This window comes from Hirundo rustica, chromosome 3 (genome assembly GCF_015227805.2).
Source record: "Hirundo rustica isolate bHirRus1 chromosome 3, bHirRus1.pri.v3, whole genome shotgun sequence".
Classification (NCBI taxonomy): domain Eukaryota; kingdom Metazoa; phylum Chordata; class Aves; order Passeriformes; family Hirundinidae; genus Hirundo; species Hirundo rustica.
The window spans coordinates 53,435,763-53,453,004 of NC_053452.1; the positions used below are offsets into that span (position 1 = coordinate 53,435,763).

At 40.3% G+C, this 17,242-nt stretch overlaps 1 protein-coding gene across 8 annotated transcripts in view; it reads right to left on the bottom strand.

The window, feature by feature from the left end:
- Nucleotides 1-17,242, bottom strand: part of HIVEP2 (HIVEP zinc finger 2) — a 135,654-nt gene that overhangs the window by 17,800 nt on the left and 100,612 nt on the right. For all 8 annotated transcript variants that reach the window (XM_040057506.2, XM_040057514.2, XM_040057511.2 and 5 more), the window contains 2 exons: nucleotides 6,964-7,008; nucleotides 88-5,707 (listed from right to left, as the gene is read on the bottom strand). In XM_040057506.2, coding sequence (XP_039913440.1) covers nucleotides 88-5,496 — 5,409 coding nt within the window. In that variant the 5' untranslated portion in view covers nucleotides 5,497-5,707; nucleotides 6,964-7,008. The remainder of the gene's footprint in view (nucleotides 1-87; nucleotides 5,708-6,963; nucleotides 7,009-17,242) is intronic.

Sequence of the window (17,242 nt, forward strand, 5' to 3'; positions counted from 1 at the left end):
TCGAAAAAAAAATCGCATTTTATAGTCTACAAGAAATTTCTCATATAAACATATATGAATTTAATTTTATTACAATTTCTTAGTTACCTGAGCAAACTGCTTCCATGCACTTGATGATGTCAGTTTACCAGCTCCAGGTCTGTGCATAGCAGCCAGGGTGTAGATTTCTGTGGTGTTTTTTTGCTTGGACCTTAAAAGTGCTAAAGTGGTCTTTGTACTTAGCCCAGATGGGTTTGGGTTACAGGAACTTATACACCATGAAGCATAAACAGAAGCTTTGAGGGTTGGTTGCTGAGTGTAATTGGGTTTCGTATAGTTTAAGAAACACCAGCTCACAGTAGTCGTAGTACGCAGACTTGGGAACTGAAGGATCTGTTGAAAATCTGCTACGTCTGTCAGGAGAATGGTTGAGGTTGTGACTTTCCCAACAGTGTTAGATGACATCTGGACTAACATCCCAAGAGGTAATTTTTGATGTTTCAGTTGGTCTTCTGCCTGAATTTCTCCTGGTGGCAATGAGGACCTCTGTGGACTCATGCTCATGTCTGAGGCTGTTTCATCCACATCCAACTCTTCTGGTGAGTCTCTTCCTTCAGATGGGCCACTGGACTTCTGTCCCGGTGATGTGGAATCAAAACTGGAAAGTTTCTCTCTGCTCAGTGGGAATGCATCAGCCGCTGCCATACTGACAGGTGGGAAATCTTGAGACGCTGATGATGACAGCGATGAAGAGGATGACATGGATGGCAGACTTTCTTTTGGTTCAGTAGCACAGCTCTGCCTTACTAGTTGAGGCTTCTGCATTCTTGGAAAATCTTTCTTTATATCTGAGTTAGTCAACTCAACTGCACTTAGTTCCTCAACTATCTGCCCATACATTTTTTCTTCTTTGACTCGTTTCTGCTGCTTGGTTTCCATGAAGAGCTCCAAGCTGCTGGCAGGGGAAAGCATTCGTTTGCTTCCTCCCAAGGTAGAAGCCATGTCAGAAGTGGAAGGCAAACACAAGGGAATTGGTGGCTCTAGTCCAAGTGGAAGTGTCTGCGGCACTTTCCACAAAGGATATTTTTCTAGTCCTCCATGATGACCCAACATCTGAGCTATGTTAAATCCAATTCCGTGCATGGTTGCATTCGTTGCCAATGTTCTTTGAGAAACTGTCTCATCAACTTTACAAATTACGATTGCAGGACTGTTGCTCTGTCCAAGAATCTGGGAAATGCTTGTGTACATGACACTACCATAAGATGGCACATGGGTCTGAATCCTGACAGGAACAACTGTTCCTGGCAAAGACTGTACAGATCCATCACTTGGGGAGTCAAAATCTGTCGGAAAATGCTGATCAGAGGAGGTATCTGTTGGTTTAATGCTATGGTCTGACTGGTACTTAGCAAGAATATTTTTTGAATACGGCCCAGATGTTCCTGAGTAATGCTGGTATGCTTGCTCTTTAGCATGCACATAATCAGCTGCTTTCTTTCCAATAAGCTCAGGTGCATGTTCCAGGTGGTAACTTGGAGGTACGTCTATTTGGAAAGCCTGTTTGACATAAGATTTCTGCAGCTGTTGTACAAATTGATGCTGGAAGTGCAGGGGCTCTGTGCAGGACTGCCACAAGATAGGCTGCTGAGACGGTGGTAAGTGAACCATGCAGACAGCTGGATAGGGGAACTGAAACAAGGTGCTGTGAATAGGGGGAAATGGGACTTTTTCCTGATGTGCAAATAGCTGCTGCTGCTCTGATGGATGTTTGCTAGGAACATAAGGTGCTTGTTGGATTAAGGGAGTCCTTAACATTTCTGGGCTGTCTGCAACAAGAGCCTGTTGCTGGGCAAGGTGGGATGAGCTATTACTAAGCTGAGCACAAGAGCCAATAGCCTGTTTTCCAGAGTCTTCTACCTGAATGGGCTGAAGTACAGAGGAAGGGGAGTGATGCCAGACAAGCTGGGAAGAGCGAAGACCAACCTGCGAATGTTCCATCTGCTCCTGCTTTATACTTTGTTCTGTGCTCTGATCAGTCTGAGAAATCTCTGGAAAACCACTGAAGGAAGCTTGGCGAACCAAGAAGCATTTCTTCCTTTCTCGGGATGGAGACAGTGCCACAGTGGGTGTTCCAGCTGAAGAGGCGTGAGACAGGTTCCCATAATCAAAGGATTTACTTCGGATCTCTGGAATTTCAGCAGCATGAGGACAGGGCATCTGTTCAGATGAGCAGCGTCTCATTTCCCTCTGATGGTGATGCCCAGGGACGGAAAGTGAGTAAGCACCTGCTGGAACTGTTAAAAACTCAGACTGTTTTCCAAATTCATCTTGTTTGGGAGGTGTGATGAACTTCATATTCTCTTCTCTTTCAAAGGACATTGAAAAACTTGAACTGTGGGACAAATTACTTTCTTGGCTAGGGCTGCGAGAGAGACTTGTACCTGTAGACTCAAAGCTGGATTCCCCAGAGGAGTGCTCCATGTCAGCCAGTCTTAAACGCTTCTTTTTGGGTGGTAGCTTTTCAGCTGGAAGTTGAGAAAGGGTTTCACTTCTCTGGGGCCACTGGAATTCTTCAGTGGGTCTCTCCTGCTCTTTACTCTGCACTTCTTTATCTTTTTCGGGCTTATCTGGCTCCTCCGTGACACGAATTTCAGGTACCTGTATGTTGTGCTGGCGAACCAACCTGGGCTGCATATGACACGGCTGAGGCTGCTGGGATGGGGATGACTTGCCAGTGTCAACATTTTCCATTTGTGGAGCTCGGTCTGGGCTCATCGGGGACTCACAAATCTCACTCTCACATGTTTCAGATGGTGAATACATCTTTTCCTGCTGGCATGCAATATGTTCTGTAGATTCAGACCTTTCAAATGAGTTTGGCCTACTCAATGAATTTGTGTGCTGAATGACAGAGATGACATTTCCAGGGGGCTTTCTAACCAGTGATTCTGCAGTCTTTTCTTGCTCTGCAGTAAGGGATGAGTCTTCCAAAGAAGCTGCTGGACTTCCAGACTGCAAGTAAGGCCTGCACATTTCAAACCGCTCCGCATGGCAATGCGGAGCGTTTTCCAGGCCTTGAAGGGCAAATCCACTTCTTGGCACTTCCTGAATTTGGGATTTGGGATCTAAGTCCAAAGGCTGAATTCCCCCAGGGGTGCCAGTTGTACTGCTGCAAATCATAGGACTGTCTTCTTCATCCCCAACACTCTCCTCTTTCCTGCGCTTTCTGTTTTCCAAAGTTGTTCCAAGCATGGATGGCACTGACTGAGATTGTCCAAGTGCATCAATAAAAAACTCTCCCCCTTTGTTCGCACCTAAGGATGGTGAGTCCCTGTAGTTCTGCTTCTGAGCTTCAAATTCTTCCCACTTTCTGTAGTGCTTTCCACTGGCATCATAGTCATAAAAGGTCTTGTCTCCTTTCTTCTCTTTTAAGGATGGTCCTTTGTCACCTGCTGTCTGTCTGCTGGAAGCAATAATAATATTTTTCCCTGGTCTTCCATGATAGTCTGAATCTGAGTGCCCTTCCTGTACAGATGGCAGTTCAAAGGCAGCCTGCCTTCTCAGCATTCTTTGGTGGGATATTCCCACTGTCCCGGGATAAAATACATCATCAGAGCCAGCCATCTTCTCATCAAATGAATGGCTTCCTCTCAGAGACAGGGGAATACTTAGGCTGTTTGCAGAAGAGGTTGGCATGGAGTTACTTCTAATAAGAGGAGAAGAATCTACTGGGGGCTCTAGAAGAACAGGCACATCACCCTGTTGACTGACTTGGTACAAGTTGGTTTCACTTTTGATGGATGATGTGGTCTGGGATTGTCTACATTCTGTATTGCTGCCTGCATAAACTTGTGTAGACTTAATAGTGCTCAAATTACTGGAGTCAATGAGCTCCTCTTTATTTGGAGTCAGGTGAGAAATATGTTCCTCAAGCATCTTGATATCTAATCTGTTATTTAAAAGAGGTGATGGGTCTGTTTTGCCCTTTCTACCCATTAAACTGTGTTCCTGATTTGTTGTGGCTACAGTTAGTGCTGTTCTTTGATTAATCCTATAGAACTTCCCAAAAATTATTTCTTCGTAAGACTTTGCATTAGTATTTGGTGGGCTAATTTGCTGCTCAGCGCTTTCTGAGCGGGAAAAATAGCCAGAGTCAGTGCTTCCCTTACTGTGTGGGCTCAGGAGGTTTAATGACTGCTCAGAATCTTGTCCTTTTTTCTCTGACAGTCTTAGTGCAAGTCGCTGTTTAACTGTATGAGAGTCATCAGACTTGGTACTTAAGGATGGGGTTTGCAACATATCAGAGCTAATATATGGTGAACTCTCACTGGATAACTGAATCCCACTTTTAGGGATAATCAAAATGGGGACTTTCATCGGCCCCACCAAGGACTCCTCCATGGAGGAGTGAAAACCACTCCTGCTAGCAATGTCCAGTGGGAGCTGCGAGATGGGACTCAGTTTGTCAGACCCTTCCACTAGGAGTGAGGTCTCCTCATCAGTGTCTGTGCTCTGCTCTCCATCTGAATGTATTTCAGCTTCCACATCGATGTAACTGGCATCGAGGTCCAATTTAGAGACTGCTGACTCTGTGAAAGGTACCAACCCCGCCTTAATTGCATGGGCATGTGACTTCCTGTGTTTATAAAGGTTGCTTTTTGTCTTGAAGGAGAAACCACAAGGGACACAAGGGTATGGTCGCTCACCAGTATGAGATCTAATATGCTTTTTAAGTACACTAGGTTTGGCACAGGCCCGATTACAGTAAGGACAAATGTACTTGCCAGGCTTTTTGGGTTTGTGCTCTTTTTTGTGAGCATCTTCTGATTGTTCTAAAGATTTCTGTGAATATTGGCTGTATGCAGGGTTCAAACTTGAAATCTTCTTCCTGGAGAAACCTCCACTATGGCTATGCATATGAAAAGGAAACAAGTCCTCTGAGGCAACTGATTGCAAGTGGCTAGGAAACTGCCATGGAGGGCTTTCCAAGCTCTGATGTGGCTTTATGTTGTGCAAGAAACCTTGTGGCAATGAATGCTGTGGAAAGGAAAGTGAATGTTGACATGAGTAAGGGCTTGGACGATGCTGTGGATATTGCTTCTCAGTGACTTGCTGTGCAGCTTCATTTGATGATACCAGTTTCCCAGAACTAAAAAGTTGTGCTGATGCGGTGTTTCCTACTTGCTCGTGATCTATTTGTGGTTGCCGCTGTACTTCTTGACTGCTGAAAGTGCTCATCTTAATAACAGCTGAATGTTCTTGCCTCCATCTACTTGGTACTTTAGCAGTTTCTCCAGACCTTGAGGTAGCTTTTTGTCCTATAGCTGTGTCCCCAGAGTCCATTTTGTTACACAAGGTCTTAAGTGCTAGTTCACTTGAAAGCTGTGCAGACACATGGAGTGTGCCCAAAGCTGTGCTTTTTAAAGTTTTGTTGCTCCCATTTTTCCAGGGCTGTTGCAAGTTCACAGACTTTTCTTTCTCTTTGGAACTTTCCACGCAGTAGTCTATAGGCATTAGATTTGTGTCTGTGCACTAATGAGAGTATTACACAGTTCTGTTCATGGCATGAACTTTCCTAATCAGTTTATTATACATTTGCAAAGATTTCTTATAGCATTTGGACATGTTCCATTGTTAATAAATACTGAGATGCAGAATGATCCAGAGATACTTGTGATCTCCTAGAGCAAAGTTCTCTTCATCTCTTCCATGGTGACACAGCTATCTGTACAGAAATATAAAATAAAAAAAAACCAAACCCACACACACCAGTTAGTACAGCCATACCAAACAACATCGGTGAAGTCAGTTGCACTTCTCTTTAGCCTTACATGGAAATTACTGAGGGACTTCAGCAAAGGTAACTACATTTCATAAAACTCCCTTTTGTAAGCAGACACAGTAAAGACTGGCTCCAGAGACAAGCACACAAGCATAATCACTACTCCATAGCAGCTCTAGGAGTAGAAAAAAAAGACCCACACATTCCAAACTAAACAGTAATTTTGGAAGGCATTCAGGGGACAGTTTAAAGGCTTGATCTCAAAAAGTCCACCACATATTTTCAAAGCTCTTTCAGCAAGTCACTGCTGAATTTAGAAGTCTAACACTGTGAGTGGGAATTACCTTTCCCAGTATTACTCACCTACAGCTCACACATGCACTTCAGTCACCTGGCCTTCCTCTCAATTCAAAGCATGTTGATCAGAGAGGAAATCTTTCCATATCATGACAGGTGCTTCTGATAGAGAGGCTGTCTATGCACATGGCCCTCCACTATGGAGATGCTTGTTTCTTAACAGTCAACTAGTCAACTTGGAGTATATACCAAATATTGCTAAAAAATTGCTAATGTGAGGTACTTCTTACCTTAGATAATCTAACTGGTTTCATAAAGAGGCATTGTTCAACATTCTAAACTACTTTTAAGCAGTCTAAAAAGAGACACCAAAGCGGCATTTCAAACATAGCACTACTGGTACCTTTCCCCAACTCCATCATCAAATTATGTTAAATTCTAGTGAGAATGCCTCACTAGATGTAAAGGATGTATTAGAGACTGCGCTTATGTGACTTCAGCATTTTAGATTTCACTGTTGAAACAATTCCATCCAGGTATACATGCATTTTTAATGCTTAAATGCAATAGGTTTCCAGAGTTCTAATAAAAAGACCAGAAGCTTAGAGGTAAGAATTTCACAGAAAAGTACAGCATTTGAATTTGAAGTAGAATGTTCGCTTTCTGTTTTCATGCTATCCAAACACAGGACATTTTCTGGATAAAACAGTAAGAATTATAAAGACAGCCATGATTTAACAACAGTAAGGAAAAGGGTAAAAAAATCAGTATTAGAGATACTGGAATACTTTTCATTCCTACAGTGGAGAAAATTAATTTGGCTTAAAGAAACAATAGCAAAGTGCAGGAAAACACACCGGTAATAGGCACTTCTGATTTTTTTTTTAGTATAAAATAATTACCTGCATCTTCAAAACATCTAATAGGCATGACTATCTTCAAGTTTCCTGTGGGGAAAAAAAAAAAAAAAAGAATTTTTTGACAATAGGTATAGATGATGATGAAAATCTTCTTTACAGTAGAGGTCTGAAAATTTCATTTACTCATCCACTGGAAAATTTTATGTTATCTTAAGGGTCTGAGAAATTTCATCTGAGGACTATAAGCATGAATAGCTTTAAAGGACATCTAATGTGTAGACAAATAACAGCAAGTCTAAACTAATAAAGTCCCACCTTCCTGTACCAGTGAAAAGAGAGCTGCCAATGTACCTCTTCATTCCTATGCCTTTGTTAAGCCCGTATTATCCCTGAATCCCCTTGGCAAATCCCCTTTCAATGCCTCTCTCCAGCTAATACTTTTAGACTCCAGGCCTCTCATTAAATATTGCAGGGACCAGCACAAACTCCTGGTCAGGGTGTCACCATTCAGAGACAAGAAAATGCAGTCAAAACAGGAGTAAGTGTCCAAATTATTTAACACCTGTGTGATACTACTATTGAATATATGGCTGCCTTCTCAAAGACAAAACTTAGAGAACAAAATTATAGAATACATGGCTAAAAGACTTCTGTGACTGCCATGATTTGCCACCTCTCTGACTGTCACCACACTGCAGGCTACTCTGTATTGTTGAAAATATCAGCTCAAAGAGGGAGCCTGAACATCAAGTCATTGCCTTACGACCATTTCTCCCATCAAAGGAGGACTCTCCCTTTCAGTTTTCAACAAATCTTTCCTCAAAAGACAGATTTTCGCTTTTGTTTCATTGAAAAGGATGTTTGCTCAATTGTGATAACAAAAGCAACAATGACAGCATTTCTTTATGGCTTTTATTTATGCCAAAAGTCAGAGCATCTCTAAAGAAAGACCTTTATAAACAGCTGGAACATAAGCTTCAGAATAGGAGATATAGACTATTGAAATGATCCTCAATTAGCAGCTATCAGAAAGAAGTTAGAGCACTCATGTTTTCTTCATTGAATAACACCAAAAAAATGATAAAAAACTAACCTCTACAAAGGAAAAAAATCAACAAAAATTGAAAAATACTTTTTAATTCTTCATAATTAATAACACTTTCCAAGAATAAATGGATGTAGCAAAGCCTGATAACTTGACACAAATAGAAATAGTACCATGCCACCTCTTATGCATTAATTACTGCAAGTACAAATAATGCATCAGTAGTTAGGCCAGCAATGGCTGGCCAACTGATGAAATGTTGGTTTTGTCATTTTCTATTTATTTATTTATTTTAACTATAGAGAAATAACCTGTAGTACAAAATAACAGCAAGTTATCAAATGCAAGCCAGAATATTTTGGGCCATAATGTCATTTAGCTTTGATATGCCAGTGGGTTTTTTTAAACAACTCTCTTGTCTGAGTCACTAAAATAAAAAAGAAAAATGCAATCCAAGTATATACATTTTTTTTTTTTTAATTTCCTGATCCACTTCCTCAAATAAAAACTGTCAGTCCAAATGGAAAAAGAAATTCTTGTGCACGAGTTACATTATATCAGAAGTGGCTCCTGCTGAGCATCTCAACAGGGGCTCATGAGGAAACGGCAGGTAAGTGGCCAACCAGTTCCAGTAGCTGAGCTATATAATTGCCAGGTTGCTAATGATGCCAATATACGAGCACAGATGTAAAGGAAAATGTATGGCTTGAAAAAGCAGAAACAGGGACAACAGTGAAGGTTCCTCCCTGAGAGAACATAAAGTTATTTTCCATCTTCAAAGAAAAATACTCTCCTCCTTATTAGGCAATTTTGCAAATGGCAAAGGAGAAATTTCTCTAAAATGGGAGTATCCTTTCTTTTCCATACTCCTTTTACTGAGAGCCCCTTTATAGAAGAAATCTGAGAGTCACAGCAATGTGACAGCAATGGTTTTAACTTCCGCAGAAGGTGATGCTAATACACATTCAAAACTTTTCTGTTCTGGACTGAGAGCTCTGTTACAGAGTTAAAGCCATTCTTCAGTCCTGTGATTTCAGAACATTCTACACAATTTTTCAACCTACACTATGAAACAGGTATAGACTAATACAGGGATTATTGATGGCTTAAGTATGGCAAGAGCCACTCTCCTGGGGAAAATAAATCCCTTTCCAGAATGAACATAATTTCTGGTTCAGTTTGAGCTGCTACCCATCCTGTGTCAAAGATGGCTTCATTATTATTTCTCTTGTTCTTTTTCCCCTCCCTCATGGGAGACTGGCCTAACTGGATAAATGTAAGATACTGCAAAGCTAGCTGGCATTCTGTCTGCTTTATCCGGTCAAGACTATCTCATCTGGCTACATCCACAGCCTAGCTTAAACCAACAAAAGACTTCCATTTTTTCACGTGATTAATGTTTCTCCTTTAGAAAAAATGGTAAATATACTTTTAAATACTGCTTTTCATCAAATGCATACTATTTGGTAGGCAAAAACTCATTATATTTCAAGTACTACCTATTTAAAACCAAGGAACTAAGGATGATAAAAGTGCACAATTTTTTCAATACCTTTGGCACGGCTCAGCTCTGCTGAAGTAAGAGTAGCCCACCTACACGGATCAGAAGCCGTATGGGAGTTGCACGGAGCACATTGTTTGACAGGAGCTGCAAAGTCCTTCCTGGCTGGGAGCCAAGCCAGGTTTCCTGGCAGGAATGCAGCCCAAGAGCCACCTCCTCTAGTCACATTAGCTGTGCTATCTGCCTGCTTCAAAACAAGACATTTTACTTCTATGAAAACTTTGAATATGAGATTACTTGGAAACCAGGAGCTGCATTTATGTCAGATGCACCTACTAAATCAAGATTTTTCAAAACTTTTGAGAAAGGAACATTATCCTATTGCTATTTTTTTAACGAGAATGCCTTTGTGAGCTGTATGCAGCGGCATCTGATTGACAGCAGAGCTCCAAGAGTATTCCTTTTTTTTGTTTTTTTCTCTTTTTTTTTTTCAGACCATTAAAATGGTTACACTCAACATAGCTTTAAAATAAAATTTGGCAAAATATTACTTTTACTGCTTCTCAATTTGTAGCTCATATTACAGTTCTTGCAAGTGAACAAATTGGAAGCTTATGTCTTCCAAGCTAAATCCTGAGTGCACCATACAGAATAAATATTGACCCTAGCGTAACGACTAAGGGTCAGATCCAGCCTTGTTTTAAATCTTTTCTGCCCAGCTCTGCCAGCACAATGCCAACCCAAAACCACAGTAACTGGCCCCTGAAGAATTTGCATTCTATAGGGCAAGCATTTGCACAGACAAACTGCAGTGGCTCCTATGAAATCCTGACTTTCATGCAGAGACTTCTGCCAAGACCCTTATTAGGCAAGTCTAGTTTATATCTGGGATAAGCCCAGAAGCCTGTCCTAGGGTAACTTTATGATGCCTGTATTCCCAATCATCTGTTCTGTTTGTGCTGTATATTGAGTCCTGTGCCTTTAAGACTAGTTCTAAGAGCAAGGAGAAGCGCGGAGTTTGTTTTGAGAAAACTGCCCGACTCCTCCACATTCTGCTGCGGACAGCGTGTTCGGCGGAGGCTTGGAGAGACTGCAGGACAGAGATTTTTTTTCTTTGCTTTTAGTTAGTTTCAGCTAGCTAGGGCAGAGAATTTCCCTAGACTGTTTTTTTTTCCTTTTTCTTGGAACTGTTTAAACCTGCTCTGGACTGAAAACCCAGGGGAGCACTGGGGGCTGCACCTGCGGCCCACCAGGGCCTGGACCTCAGCATTTTCCAGCAGCGCCGGAGGGACTGGGACTGAGGAGAGGCACTGAGAGAGAGCCGAGCTCCACCCACGGCAAGAACTCTCTCAATTTGCCATCTCACTTCAGAAGGAGAAGTTTTATTGTTTCATACTATTCATTCTTTATACTTGTATGCACTTCATTTGTTTAGTAAAATAGTTTTTTCCACTTTTCTCCAAAGAGGGTTTTGGTTTTTTTTCTAAACCGGTTGGAAGGAGGGGCCACGTGGGTTTGCTTCCTTAGAGGGATCCTATACAGGGGTTTTCTCCCAAATTTGTCCCAAACCAGGACAAAGCTTTACAAGAGAAGCCACCTCTGAACTCCTCCCCACTTGCAACTGATAAGAAAATTGCCTTGGCCTTTCAGGAAGAAATACTTTCAGCCCACTGTCCTACATGTTTCCCTCTGTCCTACTAATGAGATTCCCCAAAGAAGTGCTTGGTGTTGATATCCCAGTGAAAAATGTAAAAAGACTGGGATCGCTAGTAAAACATGGACTTATAGTTTCTCCTGCATAAGCAGAGTCACAGGTGGGCTAAGTCTGAAGAAGAGTTCTCAACCAGAGCATCCGCGTGCACCTCCGATTTAACTGGCATGAAGGTAGGTAAGCATTTGTTCATCCTTCTTTCCAAGATTATATATTCGTTCATGGGCTGAGGATGTTATGTAGCAGCATAACAAAAAGAAGGCAGTCCTTGGGGTGTATAGTTTCGGCATTTTACACAAATGAGAAAAAAGGTGACCAACTAACACTTGGCAAAGTCTGAATTACTGGGAAATGGGAGCCTGTCTGTGCTTTCGCTGCAGTTTGGCAGGAGCTGTAAGACATATTTTGCACATACGAATCAAAGAAGGCAGCTCTTTTAAAACAGGTTAGATGTATTTATTTTAATCTACCACTTCCTGTGTTGTAACTGCTGTTGTTACCTCTTCAGATTTGAAGACACTACTCTAATTCCTTAATTCAATTCCACCCCAGATATTCAGTCTGCCTTCTGGATTTCAGTACTTTATTGAATATATTGCCACTCTCCAAAACCAGACAGAGAACCACAGTTTTGGAAAACCCCTGAAATATTTAGAATAATACATATGGGTTTGGTTGAGTTTGGGGGTCTTTTGGGGTGGTTAATTTGGTGTTTGGGTTTTGTTTGGGGTTGCTTTTTTGCCTTTTTTTTTTTTTTTTTTTTTTTTTTTTTTTTAAATTTGGGCAGCTGAACTAATTATTACAATATATACTTTTTAAAATGTCATTTTAAAGTACCATCCAATACAAACCCAAACACAGCTCAGCGAGTACACGCAGTACACGAAGACTTAACAAACTGTACTGAGTTTACTTGAGGACAAGCTAAAGGGTAGGATCTGTTCTCCATTGCTGTATTGTGCTCACAAGGATTCCCCAAGAAGCCAGGAACTGAGGGGACTGAGAGGATCCAGTTATTGATACATCAAGGGCAGACTGCAACTTCAGTGTGACCAAACAACAGCTTCAGGCGTTTACTCTCATGAGGGAACATTTGTGTCCCTGGTAGTTGCTGGTTTCAAGGGACAGACTCTGTGCATGTAAAACAAGAAGTGGTATAAAACCTGGCATTTCAATTTGTGCAATTATTATTTCAGTGCTTGAACTATATTTGGCTTATACTTTGAAAATCTCAGCCATTGAGAACTGGCATCTAACACATTAGAGATAACTGTAGTAGTATTATTTAATTAATTTTACACTTTTACCAAATTCACCTTAATTATTCCATATAATTCGAAACACGACCTGAGACCATTATGACAGTATGTTGAAGAAAATAACTGGAATCTGTCTGCTTAAAAGCACACTGAAACCATCTAAGAAAACAATTAAATAATCAAATCTGTAGTACCCTAACACCTGAACTGTAGGATCTTAGACCTCTTCAGACATTTCATATGAATGTCTATGTGTACTTGCTGTGAAGAAGAGCTAGACTCTGAATGCGACCCTACTGAGTCAGAGGTCAAGCACACACTAACTGAAAAATCAGGTATGAAACAACAGCCTCTCATTATGAGACTTGACTCAGAGAGACTAAAAGGAGACAAATTATTCCAACCACAAGGAGAGCCAAATTCTGCTCTACATTAACCTGGTATTAATCTGAAGCAATGAGTTGCAAATCTGAGGACATAATTCCAGATTTATTCCTCATAAAAACAAACAGAATCAGACCACTTAGGTTTAGGCTTTTACATCCTACCAAGGAAATACCTGAAGTTATTTGCCACAAGGTGAAAATAAACTAATCCAACACTTCTAAGATGTCTACACAGAAAATTGTAACATATATTGCAAGAAATGTTCAATTATACAGTAGTAAGAAAACATGGGTGATTTTCATTAAGAGATGCTAGTTTGTATCATAAATGCTTCCAGTACAGCTGCAGCAAAATACTCAGGTTTTGGTATGTTAAGTATCTCAAATATAATTTTCAATTGCTGCTCTCTGTAGAAAAACAGCACCAAACAAAAACCTTAACTTCAAACTGAGTGTATTTTAAGAAGCCTAGAGAAGCCTGAAGAAGTATAGAGCAGAAGTGTTCTAACACTGACCTTTTAACTATAATGACAAGGATTGCTCACTTAAGAGTATAGCACTATTTCCTGTTTCAGCATCATACACAATGTACACATTACTACCAGATGGAAAAAAATGTATAAAAAAAGCTTTAACATTGCCAAAGACCAGTTGAACACTTATTTCCACAGGATGAGTATTAAAAGAAAGAGCAAAAACTATGCAGGAGCCAAATTAATCTTAAACGCTTCCTTTATAGGCAGGAATTTGAAAAGAAATCACAACTCTTCTTGAATTGAACAAAACCCTGCTATCAAAGAGATGCCAAGTCAAACAGTCTTGTCAACCAATTAGCAGTTAATTGACCCCTCTGATCCCACTGCTTTTAATGGATCAGGTAAGTATTTTGTTTCTGGTTGCCTAATCTTGCTGTGAACTTCAAGAGTCTGACAGAGCATGTCAGATAACACAAAAGCTACCTGTTCTGCCTGACTGCCTTCTGACATGGACATCCTGAATCTGAATTCTCTATACAAAAGCAAAAGATTTGGATTATTCAGAGATGAAACTAAACAAGGGAACCATATAAACTGCTACTCATTTCACACTGGTACTTATTTCCTTGGGGAAGGAGTTAAAAAAAGAAAACAGTTTAACAAAATACCCATCATTTCCCATGAGGACCTTAAAACTTAATGGCCAAGCAATGGCAGATCTGACCGGCAGTACTTCCAGGATTATTAAAATTTCAGAAGGCAACAAAAATACCGCTATTGTTTTGCCCTGCCTATGTCCCTACCCCCATTCCCCATCTTCTTTTGAACTGTAGTACACAGTACCTTGTAAGAGTAAGGACAGCTCCCATGCAGAGAACAGTCAGAAACCAATGCCCACCAAGGTCCTCTTTAAACACCATTTTGATGGCTGTAACAAGGTTTATATGATGCTTAATCCCATTGGTGCTATCTGCAGAAGAATGAGTGTCTCTCAAGGGTGAATTAAGTAGTAAGCAAGAGTATTTACTAAATACACATTAACGATGTCCAGGAGTATCCAAAACAGTGCTGACATACAAACGAGCTCTTAATTCTTGGACTACTCTCTGTCAGCAGAAACTCAACTTTATCTCACTTTCTTCTGAGCCACAGCAGTTAAACGTAAGGATACTGTGCCAAACCACAGAAGTGTCAAATAGCTTGCAATCACCATTTGTAGAATTACTTTTCGCCATGTAGAAAATAAAGAGAGCTTTGGTTCTGCCCAAAAAGGTCTAAAAACCTCTGAAAAGCAAAGTCACTAACCAATGATGCTATGTGATGCCACTGGAATTGCAATGAAAGTTTTGCATTTGGAAGAACTGGTGAAAAACACTGAGACTAAAGAATTTTTTTCTCAATTCAACACAAAGGGAAATTTCACACCTAATAAAGGACAGATTAAGTAAACGATGAATTTAGCAGCACTTGGGAATGTTAAAGTGTATGCAAAGACCAAGATTCCCATGTGGATGTGGTTTGTAGTCATTTACAGACTTATAAAACATCACCTACATTAGGAAGGGTAAGAATATTTTTCACTGGTGAGTTCATATTGTTAAAGTTGTCAGATACAAGAATTTTCCTAACTGAAAGACAGGCAAAGGCTGAAATGCCTCATCACTTTCACACAAGGGCTGCAAACAGGCAGCCACTGGGGAGAACACAGCTGTATCTTAAATCCCTGTTAAGAAGATATCATACAGCTTTGCCCCAAGTTTTCCCAGGAAAAAAAAATAAATAAAATTTTGAGTAAATATTGCAACATTTTTAGGTACAAAGTAACTGTTCTTCTCATGCCAAAAGGAAACACTAGGCAAATATCAGGCCTTTGCCTAGCATTTTCAACTCAAAGGGAAAATATAACTGAATTTTCTGGGAAGTGAGGTTTTTTAAGTTAAAAAGTTACACAATCCTAATTATGCAACCACGGCAGATTTTTTGAACAGCCATGCCTCCTTTCACACCATGTCAGAAGAAGCCATCTCCATTTTGCATGAAAATAGCAGTAACTTTCAAACACCTTTTTGAATGAGCAAATGCACTGCCTCTGCCTGAAACCCTCGCCCTGGGAAGAATTACATACGGAGACATTTATAGTACCTGAGCTTGCATTTGTTTTTCACTCACACCACCTATTATACAAGTTTATTTTAAAACCTGTCATTGTTTACTAAGCTCAGTGGTCATCACATGTCAAAACAAAAACAGACACATGCTAAACAACAGCAGTATGTTCTTAATATCTTTTTTTCATTTTTTGCCCCAAAGTAGAATAGGTCTTCACAGCAGTTTTACTTCAATCCATCCTGAATACTTTGTAAGAGTTCAGCTGAGATCAGCTATTAAGCCTCAAATTCTACATATTGCATAGATGTCACAACAGACACTGCTCAGCAGCCAAAATGTTTCATTTCGACTAATGACTCTATACATGCATTTTCATGCATGCAGCATGTGCAGCAATTTCAGTCACTGAGCATTGACTAAAGATTCTGATCACTAGAGTGGTAATGCAGGATACATTAATTAGACTGCATATTTAAGAATGCTGCTTTCTCTACAACCCTTAGGATGGCTAGCAGAGGAAAAAAAGAAAAAAAACCTCTTTAAAATTATTCTGGTCATATTTTACAGTCCTTTGTTCTTTTTTTACTGTATGAAGCATTGAAAGTCAGTATGTATAACATTCAGTTGCATCAGAACACCTCTTAAAAATTCAACAAAATACGCATATGCTTTTCCTGCATTTTGTAGTTATACATGGAATTTCACTCTTTGCACTTAAGTTTCTTTCAAAACACAAATCAACTGTGTTTGTTTATTAACATAACCATCACTCTCCCAAGCAAACACTTCTGAAGAGATGAATGTCTACCAAAATGCCTGAAACTAGATTTAAAACCTCTGTTGTTCCAGAGCTGTTGCTATTTAAGGCACACACAAAGCTGGCATCTAAGTTACAGATGCTCAACAAGCACAACATAATAAAACTCAAAACATTTTTCGGGAAAGACACTGCTCAGTTTTCATGATGACTTTTTATCAGACAAGGTCAGACCAGGGTGCATCACCGTATCACCTTCAAGTTTCATATACTTATCCCACATACCATGGACTTTTGAAACTACTCCTAGGAAACCTGCAATACGAACCCATTGAATACCAAAATTACTCCTATCCATGAAAAGCCTAAGTAAAGAATCCTAATTTCTGCCACCAGGCAAGAGGTCAACAGGCTCTAAGAGGACATTCTCAGGACTGATGGTCTATCAAAAGGGAAAACAACTGTTGCTCAGCTTTAAAAAAACTCTCCAGACAACTTCATACAGGGTTCTCCTTCTCCTGCATCCTTCCTGGCTCATTCCACCAAGTTTAGTTTTTCTTTCCATTATCAGAAGTGGAAGTGAAATCACCTAGCAGTCTGGCCCAAAAGTATCTTGGGTGCTTGTGATACACCAACAACACCCATACACAACAACAACAAAAAAGAAAGCATCACCAACATGCAACCCAATGTATTGAGTTGGAAGTGACCTTCAAAGTTCAAATTCAACTCCCAAATATCCCCATGTCTAGCCCTCAGCATTCCCTTTATAGACAGGGAAATGATCACATAGAGTATATGCACAAGTATGCAGGGCTTCATGTTTGCTAAGCTACACTTGAACTAATTTTTACTAAATGCTGCTTGGGATAAATCCTAACAATCTGAAATGCTACACTGCAAGCCAAAAACATATAGGGCTACTCTCCTTAAGACAGTGCAGTGTTATAGCACTCAGACCACCTAAGATAAATAATCGACCTAATCGACTCACTTATTCAATTGAACTCTTCCCCCTACTTTTCCCTTCCTCCCCCACCGACAGGGTTTGAGGACACCCTGTTCGCCTGGAGATGG